Source organism: Megascapheus bottae, chromosome X (assembly GCF_031878675.1).
Source record: "Megascapheus bottae isolate mThoBot1 chromosome X, mThoBot2.hap1, whole genome shotgun sequence".
Classification (NCBI taxonomy): Eukaryota; Metazoa; Chordata; class Mammalia; order Rodentia; family Geomyidae; genus Megascapheus; species Megascapheus bottae.
In genome coordinates, this window is record NC_143547.1 from 68,575,329 (window position 1) to 68,590,053 (window position 14,725).

At 40.7% G+C, this 14,725-nt stretch overlaps 1 protein-coding gene across 1 annotated transcript; it reads right to left on the reverse strand.

Moving 5' to 3' along the window:
- Nucleotides 1–1,472: 1,472 nt before the first annotated feature.
- Rab9b (RAB9B, member RAS oncogene family) lies at nucleotides 1,473–13,658 on the reverse strand. The gene is made up of 3 exons (XM_090326286.1): nucleotides 13,444–13,658; nucleotides 7,149–7,214; nucleotides 1,473–5,103 (listed from the first exon to the last, which is right to left on the reverse strand). The coding sequence occupies exon 3, from the start codon at nucleotides 5,060–5,062 to the stop codon at nucleotides 4,457–4,459; it is 606 nt and encodes a 201-aa protein (XP_090182412.1). The 5' UTR covers nucleotides 5,063–5,103; nucleotides 7,149–7,214; nucleotides 13,444–13,658; the 3' UTR covers nucleotides 1,473–4,456.
- Nucleotides 13,659–14,725: the final 1,067 nt, after the last annotated feature.

Genomic DNA, 14,725 nt, shown 5'->3' on the forward strand with positions numbered 1-14,725 from the left:
CGCCATAATTATTTGGATCACTGAGGTTTAAAGCAATTGCTGCAGGAACTACTTAGAGTAATTAACATTAAAACGAAAGTAAAGAATGCCCACTCTAACACCAATCCTGAAATGATACAAACTGAGTAACTGATACCTCAATTATCCCATGTGCTTTAAACATTCAATTACAGGATTGACTAAAAAGTATATTCAATTACAGGATTGACTAAAAAGTATATATTACACATCCTTTTCTGGAAGGACTATGGCCAAATTATTTTTAAAAAAATTGACACTGTACTATTTCTTAACACATCAAGAGGAGATTTCCTATAGGCAGAAAAATGTTAAAGATAGAAAGATTCTCTCTCTCTTTCTCTCTTCTCTTTCCTCTTTTCCCTCTCTCTTCCTCTCTCAATATCTTTCCCTATCCCACTCTCCCTCTCTTTGTCTCTGTCCCTTTCATTCTTTCAGCCGCATTGCAGTTTTAATTCAGGGCCTCCAATTCCCTCCTTTTTGATTTAGTTTTTTTTTTTTGCCAGTCCTGGGGCTTGAACACTGGGCTTGAGCACTGTCCTTGGGCTTTTTCCTCAAGGCTAGCACGGTGCCACTTGAGCCACAGCATCATTTCTGGCTTTTTCTATGTCATGTGATACTGAGGAATGGAACCCAGGTCATTGTGCATGCTACGCAAGCACACAACCACTAGGCCAAACTCCCAGCCCTGATTTAGTTACTTTTTAATAAAGTCTCACAGATTTTTTGCCTAGGCCTGGCCTCTGATCACAATCATCCTGTTCCACCCTACAGCTGAGATGATATACACCATCAAGTCAGGTTTGTTGTTTGAGATGGCTGTCTTTGCTAACTTTTTGCCAGGCTATATTTGTCACAACTCTCCTTATCTCTGGCACTCAACTAGCTCGGGTCACAGATGTGAACTTCAGTATCTAGCCAGAAATCTAGTTTTCTGATTTTAAAATATCAGGTATAGGTGAGAAAATTCTTTATTTCATTTTATTTTTAAAAATTATCTTCAAGTAGCTATACAAGGGGTTTCAATTTAGCAGGTCAGTTTGTGAGAAACCTATTTTAAAAAACGTTTATAGCAGTACTTGTGATTGAACCCAGGACCTCGTGAAAATTATATAAGTAATTTATCACTGAGCTACAACTCCAGCCTGAGCAAAGCCTTTTTAAGAAGCCTGTAAAGCCAGGCACTGATGGCTCACGCCTGTAATCCTAGATACTCAGGAAGCTGAAAGCTGAGAATCATAGTTCAAAGCCAGCCCAGGCATGAAAGTCTGTGAGACTCTTACTTGCAATTAACCACCAGAAAGTAGCACTATGGCTCAGAGTGGTAGAGCATTAGTCTTGAGCTGAAGAGCTCAAGGATAATGTCCGGGCTCAGAGTTCAAGCCCCACAACTGACAAAAGAAACAACAATGAGAAAGGAATAGGAAAAAACATAAACAATATATGCTGGTTATTCAAAATGTACTTTTTATTCACTTCAACACAGATGATTTTTTACCATTGAAAAAGGAAATATCCAATACACAATTTTTGAGAATTTTATTAGCAGCACCTGCAACAAGAGGATTGTGGAATAGCTCAGGATAAAGTAGAGTTGGCTGAGGCAGGCACAAATAAACCTGAAATTCATCAATCCACTGAAGACATATGGAATCTGAGGCCCCCTGAAGGTTAAACCAAATAAATAGTTTGTACATCGAAATGGACCATTGAAAAATGGAATACTTCTAATTAGAAATATATTATTCCAAAAATCTACTGCTCATTTTTAAAACAACTACTGAAAATATTAGCCGGGACTAGCGGCTCACACCTGTAATCCTAGCTACTCAGGAGGCTGAGATCTAAGGATCATGGTTCAGAGCCAGCCTGACATGAAATTCCATGAGACTCTGATCTCCAATTAATCATCAGAAAAATAGAAGTGGTGCTGTGGCTCAAGGGTAGAGTGATAGCCTTGAGCTGAAGAGCTCAAGAACAGTGCCCAGGCAGAATTGAAGCCTCACAACTGACCAAAAAAGTAGCACTGCACATTGTAGGGTACACTGTCCATTTCTAAACTGATATGAACAGTTCCTGATACTCAAAGATTTCAACCGTTGGTGCTTTTAATCTTACCCAAACTCTTAAATCAGCAATAGCTGAGTGTTACTCATCAAAATGCTACTGTTTTGCCTCTTAATAATATTAAGTGCTTTCATTAAAATCTTGTGTAGCAATCTGGCAGGGAAAAAATGGTATGGCTAAGAAGAAAGGGGCTTCAGTTGAGCTAATGGTAGAATGAGTGCTTGTCTTACATGGAGAGAATGCTATGGATTGAATACTCATGGACAGTTTTTTCTCAAATGAGCACATGCCATTCAAAAACCACAAATAATGTTGTGAGTTGATGGAGGTCTTTTATGAAGGCCTGAGATCTACAAATAGAAACTATTATAAGCAGAGTGCAAATAGAAAGAGAAGGCCCCAGGTCTCATGCACGTAAAAATAATTAGCATTTAATCGTCTGGATATACAGATTTTTCACCTTAATGTTATAGCAAAAATGATTGTAGAACTTGGAAACCAGTATGGCTGGCTATAGGCAAAGGCAGGATAGGAACCAATATTTAAGAGCTGTGGGGGACCCAGTTCTGGCTTTGACTTCTGGCAGCGAAGGTAATTGGACAATGGGATCAGGACTATATCTTAACTGCAAATATTGGGTATGACTGGATTGAAATACTTTCCTTCTCTTGTCTATGTGACTCAAAAGTCCCAGAGCTCTTAAAGCACATAAGGTCCCATATGTAAGGCTGATTCCATATGTGGCTACAATGGAGAGTTCTAGGCTGTATTTCTGTGAAAGCTCCCACCCCCTCCCTGGCCTAGGTATCTTTAAGGAACATTTTGAACTGTCCCTCACTATGATGGGTCACAATTTTTAACACAGGTGTTTGAAATGACAAAACAGATCCACCAACAATAACCAGACTGCATACTCATCCAGTATGTAATTGGCAGTCATGGTAAGCAAAAATTATCAAGCCATTTTTGTTTGGAAGATGGTATGTTTAGGATATTTCTACCAGAATTTAAACCACAGTGCAAAAGCAAAAGGAAGAGCTACCAAGTGGCAGTTAAAGGGTGATCAGACAATGGTTAGAGAATACTCAGAGTCCCTCTCCATAGTCTTAGCTGTTAATATTTAGACAATCTAACCATAATATGGCACTGACATCATTTCAAAATTCATAGAACTTACAGTTGGAAGGGACCTCACATTAAACATGTAGCCAGTATGGAAATTCTTTTATGGTGTTTTAACAGATGATCAGCCAGTGAATATTTTCACTGGAAGGAGCTCACTATTAAGGCAGTCTATTTCACTCCTGGACAACTCTAATTATGAGAAATTCATTCTAACACAAAGTCAAATTCTGCTCTTTTGTCATATTCACTGTCCTAGTTTGGCCAGCTGAACATACAGTACAACATATAAGAAATGAGTTCCCTAAACAATAAATATTTCAGTCAAGGAAGGTTTGAAGAGAAACCCACTATCCCCAGTCTTTTCGGAAGCCTTCCTCCTGAGCCAGCATAGTGGGTCAAAGGATCATCTAGATTATGAGCAGAGAGCATTGCACCCAAAGCCATATACTAAGCAGCATTGCTAAATTGATAAGAGGTTGTCAGAGAAGCAACCTCTCCTCTATGCAGCAACAGTAGACTCAAAGGAAAAGCACATCAACCATGTATTTGCAAGGGTGATTGGCATTATTTAAGCAGAGTCCATTCACTAGTGTTGTGTGACTTCAGCTTCAAAGAGTATAGTCAATTTGCAGTGTCATTAGCGTGGCTCTTACAGAAATGGTATTTCTTGAAAAGCTCAGATGGGAGCTATTCATAAAATAGTCACTGTATACTGGTTTACTTGTGTGTTCCCAATCATCACAGTCTCTTTACAATTCAAGCTTAGGAATCATTGTCCTTTTTATTGTAAAACTCAAGAGTTCTTTTCCTCTTGGCAGACACTGCTTGGCAAGACTCTGGTGGTGACATTTGCTAGTTGAGAAATAGAACAATATAAGGGACAGCTGTAGCTCTGTAACTCCTTCATGCGGCTGGGTTCTAGGTTTAAACTGTGATTTAAAAAAATACTTAACTCTCTCAGGACTAAAACTTTCTGAAATGTCCTGAGACTCACAAGAAGGGAAAAATAGCAGAAGTCACGCAAAATACATTTGGCTCAATAAAGCTTTTTGTGTTTAAATCATGTTACAACTTCAATTTGAAAGGCTCCATTTTATTCTTACCCTCTTTGTGTGTGTGTGTGTGTGTGTGTGTGTGTGTGTGTGTGTGTGTGTGTATGTACATGTGTGCACACTCTCAGAGGGGCACAGCAATTCTTATATTATTGATGGACCAATTTGCATCTTTTTAAAAGGCTCCCTAACTTTTAACAGCATGAAGAACCTGCTTTGGAACCACTGTTCAAGTCAATGGTATGACCTAGCATGCAATGCTCCAACTGTTCCTCTACAGCCAACACCTGCCTGACAGCTTCTTCAAAGGCCACGGTCACATTAGTATCATCTTTGGCACTTGTTTCTAGGTAAGGATAATCCCCATTCTCCATACACCAGGCTTGTGCCTCCTCAGTAGTCACTTGCCTATCCTCCTTGTCTACCTTGTTACCCAAAACTACAAAGGGGAAATGTTCAGGGTCCTTCACATCTGCATAGTAGATGAATTCTTTTTGCCAGTTACCAAGATTCTCGAAGCTCTGACGGTCATCCACACTGAAGGTCAAGAGGCAACAGTCTGCCCCCCTGTAGAAAGGTGTCCTAAGGCTCTTGAAACGCTCCTGTCCTGCAGTGTCCCAGATCTGGAGAGTTACAAAGCGTCCATCTACCTCCAGATCTCGATTCAAGAACTCTACCCCTATGGTGTGAAAAGCCTGGGAATCGAACTTATTGGTTACATAACGGTTCATAAGTGAACTTTTCCCAACTCCACCATCACCCAAGAGAATGACCTTTAAGAGAAGGGATTTCCCACTCATTGTTGCAGCACCAGACAGGAAAAGTTTGTAACCAAGAGAACCTGAAAATAAAGGAAAAAGTAGAAGGAAGATCATTAAACTGGAAAGTAGGCCAGGAGTTTGGCCTAGGGGTAGAGTGCTTGCTTAGCATGTATGAAGACCGGGGTTCAATTCCTCGGTCCCACATACATAGACAAAAGCCAGAAGTGGTGCTGAGGCTCAAATGGTAGAATTCTAGCCTTGACAAAGTCCAAGGACAGTGCTCAGGCCTTGAGCTCAAGCCCAGGACTGGCAAAAAAAAAAAACTGGAAAGTAAAATCGGTTCACAGCATATTTCTCTCATTTATGAGACCCTCCAATTTAGGATTCCTTGATTTAAGTTCATTAATTAATGTAACAGAAGAAAATAAAAGTCTTTTGGGGGCTGGGAGTACTTGCCTAGCATGCACGAAGCCCTGGGTTTGATTGCTTGGTACCACATACACAGAAAAAGCCAGAAGTGGTGCTGTGGCTAAAGGGTAGAATAGTAGCCTTGAGAAAGCTCAAGGACAGTGCCCAGGCCCTGCATTCAAGCCCCAGGACTAGAAAATAAAATCTTCTTGTATGAGTGGGGAGAATCGGTCTGATTTCGCTGCCAAGGAAAAGGCTGCATGCCATGATAAAGCAACTTGCAGATGGTCTTATAATTTGGTTCAATTTATGATTTGGTTCAATTTTTACTCTTTTCTGGGGAAAGGAGCCTAAATTAAGAGTGCCACTCATATGTGTGACCATATTAGCTTTTGTTCACAACTATCTAAGCCTTAAGCTAACAGTATATGGGGTTAGAAGTTTGCTCCAAAGGGACCAATTTTCTTGGAGTCTAAACCTGGATATTTTATTTCATGCACACAGGTCTAGTTCATAATTCATTTTAAACCACAATGTTCCAGGGAAAAAGATCAATATTCTTCAGGAAGTTTCTCCATCATACTTGCATTGATATTGATACCTGCATAAGTAATGGATCTTTTTTTGCCAGTCCTAGGGCTTGAACTCGGGGCCTGAACACTGTCCTTGGGCTTTCCTCAAGGCTAGTGCTCTGTCACTTGAGCCACAGCACCATTTCTGACTTTTCTATGTATGTGATACCAAGGAATCAAACCTGGGTATTTGTGCATGCTAGGATAGCACTCTACCACTAGGCCTAACTTCTGGCCCCATAATGGATCTTTTTGAATCTTTTCTTCATGAAATAATGGCCCCTAAGTCGACACCAATTGATGGATACTAATATAACAAATCTTATCAAGGAAGAAAGTCTTATTTTTTAATTTAGGTTCTATTTCCACAGTAACAACATTTAAAAACAATCATGATCAACTCTAAAGTTCTAATAATTATATAGTGCTTTTCTCCTTTACAACATGTCTACACATGGACCATCTAGACTAAATCTTAAAATGAAAAGATGAATTATTTACTGCTTGAGTATCTTTTTTCTGTGTGGTAATTCCACACTAGGTTCACTGAAAGAACTCAACACTGATTATGTTAATTGAGTAGTATTTATGCAAGAGATTCAAAGGGAGGACAACTAAACACTAAGGACTGCATGCAAAAGAGCTTTTGGAAGCAAACACTTTTAAACTGTAGTTCCAAAAAATCAATAGCCTTAAGATTATTTTGGAATGGATATGAACTATTATATATAAATATATATCCATTTTTTTGCCAGTCCTAGGGCTTGAACTAAGGACCTGGGCACTATCCTTGGACTTTCTCATAGCTAGTGCTCTACCACTTGAGCCACAGCACCACTTCTGGCTTTTTCTGTGTATGTAGTACTGAGGAATTGAACCCAGGGCTTCATGCATGCTAGGCAAGCACTCTACCACTAGGTCACACTCCAGATCTATACATTTGCTTTCAAGAGTTCAAATTTTGGACTTGAGGCTTGGCTCAAGTGGTAGAGCACCAATTTAGCAAATGTGAGGTCCTCAGTTCATACACACACACACACACACACACACACACACACACACACACACACACACACGGGGGGGGGAGAGAGAGGTGTTAAACAAGCTATCAATAATTCATAGTAAATCTCAAGATATATACCTACCCACTTAAGATTTTGTCACAATTTGTTTTTCTTTTTTCCTGTTGTTTTACTTTCTTTTTTTGAGATCTACAAAAAAGAATGGGAAACACTTTTCTTAAAAAAATCTCTAACAGATAATGCTATATATAAAAACTCATTCAATACCCCAGTGCAACTTCAAGTCATCTATAGAGGATGATTTACACAAACATAATTTAAAATTCAAAGTACGAGAGGTGTTTAATATGAGCAAAGTCATTTTATTGCCAGCATCTTAACTTGTCTAATTTGAGTGTACTTGATTTTTCTAAAGGTTTATGTGGCCTTTCCATTGATTGCTTCATTCAGAGTAAAATTAACTCAAAGATACTAGGTGATATTCACAACAGATGATATTCAGGATTAAAAAAGCAGAGGCCAATCAAAGACACATTGAAATCTTGATTCAGAGACAAAACTTCTCTTTATACTTACCAATGTTCCCTTACCAGGAAAATTACTAATGTCTTCACCAATTTGCTTTGAGATCATCTCTGCAATTGACTCCATGGAATCAGAGAAATAGGAATTGTGCTTGTGGGCTTTCTGTTTACTATATTCCTTTGACTTATTTTATTTGTTAATTTAGATTTTCACACTTTAACATAGCTTTTCATATTTAGCTGACTTAACTAAATTCTAGTTCACCTCCATTTAATATGTTATTTAATTGCTGGAAGGGTCTTATTGATACAATATGCAGGATACTGGTCCAGTGCCAGGCACGGTGATTCATGCCTGCAATCCTAGCTACTCAGGAAATGGAAATTGGGAGAATCATAGTTTGAGGGCAGCCCAGGAAAAAAGTTTGTTGGTTTTATTGCAACAAAAGTAGCCAGTTATGTTCATTAATTTCTGTAACCCCAACTATGTAGCACATGTAGATAGAAGATCAGCCCTGGACAAAAGAAAAACCTTATCTAAAAAATAACTTAAATGTAAAAGGGCTGGAGGCAAGGCTGAAATTGTAGTGCCTGCCTATAAACATGAGGCCCTGAATTCAAACACCAGTATCTCCAAAGAGTGGTAAAGAAAATAGAAAAGTTAGGGCCGGGAGTTTGGCCTAGTGGTTAAAGTGCTTGCCTAGCATGCGCGAAGACCCGGGTTCGATTCCTTGGTACCACATACATAGACAAAAGCCGGAAATGGTGCTGAGGTTCAAGTGGTGGAGTGCTAGCCTTGAGAAAGTCCAAGGACAGGGCTCAGGCCCTGAGCTCAAGCCCAGGACTGGCAAAAAAAAAAAAAATAGAAAAGTTCGTCAGATCTGTCCAGTGTTCTTTCTTATGGAAGAATAAAGAAGCTCTAAAAATTGCTGCTTAATAATCTCAGACTTCTGAGGAGCTGGGATTATTTGAGACAATGTGCTCAGCTTGTTTTATATATTTTTTCTTTTTTTTGGCCAGTCCTGGGCTTGAGCTCAGGGCCTGAGCACTGTTATTGGGCTTTTCTCAAGGATAGCACTCTGCCACTTGAGCCACAGCACCACTTTCAGCCTTTTTCTATGTATGTGGTACCAAGGAATCGAACCTGGGTCTTCGTGCATGCTAGGCAGGCACGCTACCACTAGGCCAAACTCCCAGCCCTGTTTTATATATTTTTGAGACAAGGTTTTACAATGTAACCCAGACTGACTTCAAACTTGTGGTATACCTACTTTAGTGCTGAGATTACAGGAGTGGATCACAAGGTTCTGGCAGTACAGACCCCTCAAACTCTCATTTTAGAAAAGTAATACAGGGTGGTGAGTGTGGCCTAATTTTAGAGTGGCTTATCTATTATACACAAAGCCCTGGATTCAATTCCTAAGTACCACATACACAGAAAAATCCAGAAATGGTGTTGTGGCTCAAATGGTAGGTAGAGCACTAGCCTTGAGAAAGCTCAAGGGCATTGCCCAGGCCCTGAGTTCACTCTCCAGGACTGGCAAAAAAAGTAATACAAGGAAGTATAAACTTGCATACAATACTGATGTTTAGTATTAATGGAACATGCCAAATGGGTTTCTATTAAATGACTTATCAACCCCATTATTCCTAGCTGATGATACTCAACAGATGGGTCAAGAATAGAGTGAATATGGACACTAACTCAGCTCCAAGGAAAATGAGGAAGTATTAATAACTAGCAGAGATAATGTTCAAGTTGCTCATGCATTCCTTATTTGGTTATGTGTATGCATAACTTCTAGGTACATGGGCTCTCTGTTAGGGAAAAGGAAGAAAAACCAGTGCAGGAGCAATGCTTCAAGAGCACTGGGCTGGAAGCAATCAGAACATCAAGGTTGTCCTCACTGCATCATTCGTTTGCAGTGAGCAGATCATTTAGTATTTCTGGTTCAGAAACGTCTTGTACAAAAAAAAAATATACCTGATAATACCTTCCCCCAATTAATATGCAGAAGCTGCAGGAGATCAACTTAGAAAGTTTGGAATGATTTGTTAGCATTTTTCCATAATTTTGGTTTGGGTTTGTTTGTGTGTTTCCTATCTCATTCCAGTCAGCAATGGGGCACTGAGTATTAACCCTTCTCACAAAATGTGTGTTATGCAGAGGATAACAATCCTCCTTTTCTCTTTCTTTGGTTTAATTTTTATTTATTTTATTATTTTGTCTGTGGGGCTTGAACTCTGGGCCTAGGCGCTGTCCCTAACACTTTGAGTCTCAGGGCCACTTCCGGTCTTAATTCCCGGACTGGCTTTGAGCTACGATCTTCAGATCTCAGCCTCCTGAGTAGCTAGGATTACAGGTATGAGCAACTGATTCCCAGCTGTCTTTCTTTTATATCTAACAATGCTTGTGAATCCCCCAAAATTTTGAGCATCTGCATATGGCAGAGAATCTCAGTGTTGGAGGGACTTTAAGGATCTGACACTATCCTACTGCCAATGTTTGAAAGAAAACATTTATGTGCCTATTGTGTGCTGTATCCGCCAAAGTCTTCCTCTTTTTTTTTCTGCCAGTCCTGGGGCTTAAAGTCAGGGCCTGGGCACTGTTCTTGGACACTTTTTGCTCAAGGCAAAAACCCAGGGTTTGTGCATGCTAGGCGAGCATGCTACCTACCACTAGGCCACGCTCCCAGCCCCTCTTCCTTCTCTTCTAGCTCTCAGGGTTTTTTTTCTCTTATCTTCTTGTTTTTAGTTACTAAATCCTGCTTATTTTTCCTCCAGTATTTTTTTTTACTATTCTCCATTTACCATTTTTCTATGCTGCCCAGGCTCATTTCAAGCTCAATCAATTGATTCTTGTACCTCAGCCTTCCAAGTAGATAGGACTTTAAGTGTGAACTACTGCTCCCAACTTGATCATCATGTTGACCCACATATTTCTCCTATTTTATTTATCATAAGAGCTTCCTAACTCTTCTCCCTAGCTTTGCTTTCTCACCATCCAATCTATCATGCAAATCTTCATCACTTGAATATCCACTGGATAGAACTGTAGATAGAACTGTGTAATTATTTAAGGCAAAGATTTGTCCTCAAGGATTTTGCAATGTAATATATAATCAAAAAATCTCAGAGTAGGGGCTGGGTATGTTGGCCAGTGATGGAGTGCTTACCTAGCAAATGTGAGGCCCTAGATTCTATGCTCCAATAGGGTTCAATAGCTCAATAGAGAGATACAGGAGAGGAAGACAGTAGCATAATTTTTACCTACAATTGCGAATGATCCATTTCGAAATAATTAGATGATAGAAATCCTCCATACATGGAAATTATTAATATTTGAGGGAGGTGGAAGGGACTATTACCCTGATTTGGTTTGTTACACATTGTCACATATATCAGATTCTATATATTACCCCATAAATATGTCTCAATAAGTATGTCTCATAAGTATGTCTCAATTTAAAAAAAACAAACAACTCTTTCTTTAGATTTGCTGTTGTATCATCTACTGCTTGATTACGAAGACAAACTTTTCCTAAGTATCTTTCCTACACAACCAATTATAGACTCCTTAATAGTAAGAGCCCTATTTGCATATGTCTTTGAAGCTCCTTCAGTATGTTCTCTAGAATCCTTTATAAAGATAATAAATATTTATGAACTAACTGATTAGGTAGGTAGCTGAATTCGTGCCTTTGAACTAATGCCAAGCTAAAAAAGACCCATAGTTCTGCAAGATGTTCAAATATTATTACATATAAGATGTTTAAAAAGTCTAAGTTAGGAATTTATCTGGATCACCTTCCAGACAAGACTTAATAGGAATTCCACCTGCTGAAAGTAATGTTTGCTTCCCTCACTGTATTTTCATATTTTAAAAACAAATATGCATTTCTAACAATATATCCATTCTCCCTCAAACAAGAGCAGAAAAACCCTATCCACTTTATGTTTTCAGGGGATGCTTTCATCCCTACTCTTAGTTGCCACTGTTTGAAAATTAATGTGATGTTCCTTATTATTATTGTGTGTGTATGTGTGTATGTATATGCACCATTACTGGTGCTTGTTCTGAGGACCTTAAGCTATTGTTCAACATTTTTGGTCATTTTAAGTGCTCTACCACTTAAACCACTCCTCCACTTCAGGGTTTTTGCTGGCTGACTGGAAATAAGAGTCTTTCAAATTTGTCTACCTGGTTGCATTTAAATGTGTTTAGATCTCAGCTGCTTCAGTAGCTATGATTGTTTACAGGTATGAGCCACCAGTGCCTGGAGCTTAGTATATATTTTCATCAATAAATAACTGTCACAGTATATAAGTAAATGTTGTTTTTGTTTTTGTTTTTTTTTTTTTACTGAAACAGCTAACATCCATTTTCCCTTTTTTGCCCCACCGAACAGATTAACAAGTACAGTGTAAGGATAATCTATTCATTTTTTTTCCAGTTAGAGTCTGAGTCTTGCACAGCAAGGTGAAGTGGTAATTTCTATAATTCTTTGTTCAATACACTTGAAACATTTTGAATTTGCTGTGCCTGAACCCACACCAACTTATTAAAATTATTGTATTTAGTTGAAAATGCTTGGGAGTGGGGGCGGAGTTAAGGGAGGAGGGTATACAATGAAGGGAGAAATTGAATCTTTGAAAATCATGCATATTAGTGTGACGATGAAGAGAAGAGAGGCAGGCCAGCAAATTGCCTGTGTTGATTCAGTTGCTATGGGGAAGAAAAATGCTGTGAATCAGTAGTGTAGGTTGTTTAGGAGTGCATCTTGTGAGAATTCTGTAAGGCAGGACTGGGTGGAGGTAGACCAATAGTGGGTGAGTGTAGCTTTGATAGAAGTGTGCACAGAGGAGGAGCAATGCTTGAGGCTATGGGGAAAGCCCATTTTGTGGTGACATACTGATTATAGTCATTCAAGTTACTGCTGAATCCTGGCCCAAGTATTCTAAATTAGTGCACTGGAGAATTGGGTGCAACATTCTTTAGTGTGTCTTAATAAGGAACACACAAATAAATGACTGGAACTTTAAGAGATTAACTTAAATGGTGTGAGCTGCATAAAAACACAACCTGATGCTTGGCAGTTGCCAGGGGGTTGTGCCCCATCAGGGAAATCACGTGATATCCTGAATTCATTTCGCACACAGTTAGGTAACATGTTATCAGCTTTAGCCATGCTGACTCCACACCCCATAGATGCCATATAGCACAGAATTAATATTGCTACCATTCTCACCTTCATTCCCAAGTTTCTGTTCTCTGCCACTTAGAGGGTCCCATGTGGTATTTCCCATATAACCTGTCTCTCCTTCACAAGAATAACCCTGGAGCGATAAGCCCATAGACATACTACATAGCAATTTACCACTGACTCCAGGCCTGTTCTTTCGAAGTCCATGGCCAGGAGACAAAATAGATAGGTAAGCGGATGAAGACATAAAAGCAACTTCATTAGGAGAGCAGGAATATTGACCATCTCTATATAAGCTGTTAGTACTGGGAACTTAGAAAGGGAGATGCTACCCATAATTCCAAGTATTTCGGACCCAGGTCCCCTCACCTCATCCTCAGCTATGAGAGCCGAGTTGGCTGTGGCGCATGCGCACTGAGCCACACCCGCTCCCTACAGAGCCCTGCGCTTATCTCCCAGGCTCTGGCAGCCACTCTGGATTACTCAGCTACGCACCCCTGCACCATCACCTAATACCCAGTATGGACCCCTGCAGCAACCTAGACTCCCTTACCGAGATGCGAGTGGCCCTGGAGCTCACTAGGAGCCAACGCCCTTTCTCTCAGTCCCCACCGGCCGCCACCTCCTGGCCTCACGGGTCACGAGCCTCAGCCCCCTCTTCCTGCCCACGCCAGGCACCAGGGACCTTACCCAGCACAATGGGGAGCGCAGCGACGACGGCCACAGGGCCCGGTCAGCTCCGCTCTGTGCGTCTTTCCTCAGCTTTCTCTGCGACGCCGTGAAGGCTCCTGCTGACGCCTCGTCCTGGATGGGGCAGCAAGTGTAGCCTGGACCTTCAGTGGCCTGACAGCTGCTGCTCGCTCCCGCCGCTGCCTGCCGCCGCGCAGCGTCTCGCGCCCGCGCTCGCCAAGGGAGGGGGTGGAGCCCGCGCCGCCTCCTCTTGGTCCCAGCTCGGTGCTAGGGACCCGCAGTGGCCGCTGCCGCCCTCCCAAGTGGACAGCGCTCCCTGGCTGGCTGACTCTTCTTTCATGCGCAGTGGCCAACCCTAGTCTCTCCCTTTTTTCTTCCCTTCCCCTAGCTGATTGGAAGGCCCAGTGACAAAGGACCGTCCATCATCGCTGTCCCCTGCTCTTCTGTGGCCCAAGGCCTAAGCCCTCAGGTGGACCTAGCCAGAGTCTGCTTTTCCTCCTTTGCCATAGGATTCGATTCTTTCATCCTTGCCAATGGAATAGCACTGCACCCACTTGCTTCCAATAATCCTGGCAAACAGGTGATCCCAAGACATTCCTAGACCCAGTTGATGGTTACCTGCTGAAATTCTCATGAGAGCCCCACAGAAAAGATCCACATCCATAGCTCAAATTAGTTGGTGCATTCCTCCCTCCCCCAAACTGGAATCACAGGATGTCAGATCTCCTGAGGTAATTTAACGTGCACCCCACCAATGTGTCAATCACAGTCATATCTGGAGCTTGCCATTGTGTGAAAATGTGTGCCTGTATAGCATCATATGTGACCCATGTAAGGCTGCACATACACCCTCGATTCAGGCCATTCTCTCTCTTCACACACCCAATCCATCCTGGTAGGTCTCAGCGGAAAACACTTCGAAAGAATATCTTTTTTCAAAACCCCAGGATACAAAGTGTCTCAATTTATTTTTTTTACTTTCTCCTGTAGATTTCTATGCTTTTGCTACATAACACTTATTAATTTAGGATGATATATTTGACCATTTCATTATTTGGACAGCCATCTTCCCCACTAGACCTGTATTTCACAATGACATTAAATCTTCAGAGCATACATGCTTTGGTTGTGCTCAGAAAATATTTATTCAACATAGGTGAATGCTGCGTCATCAATAAATACTGCTATTTTTAAGACAAAATAAATGGACCTAATCCTCTGTGCTCCCATTTAACTCAGCCCTGCTTTTCACATAGCACTCTATAAGACTCTTCTGATGAAG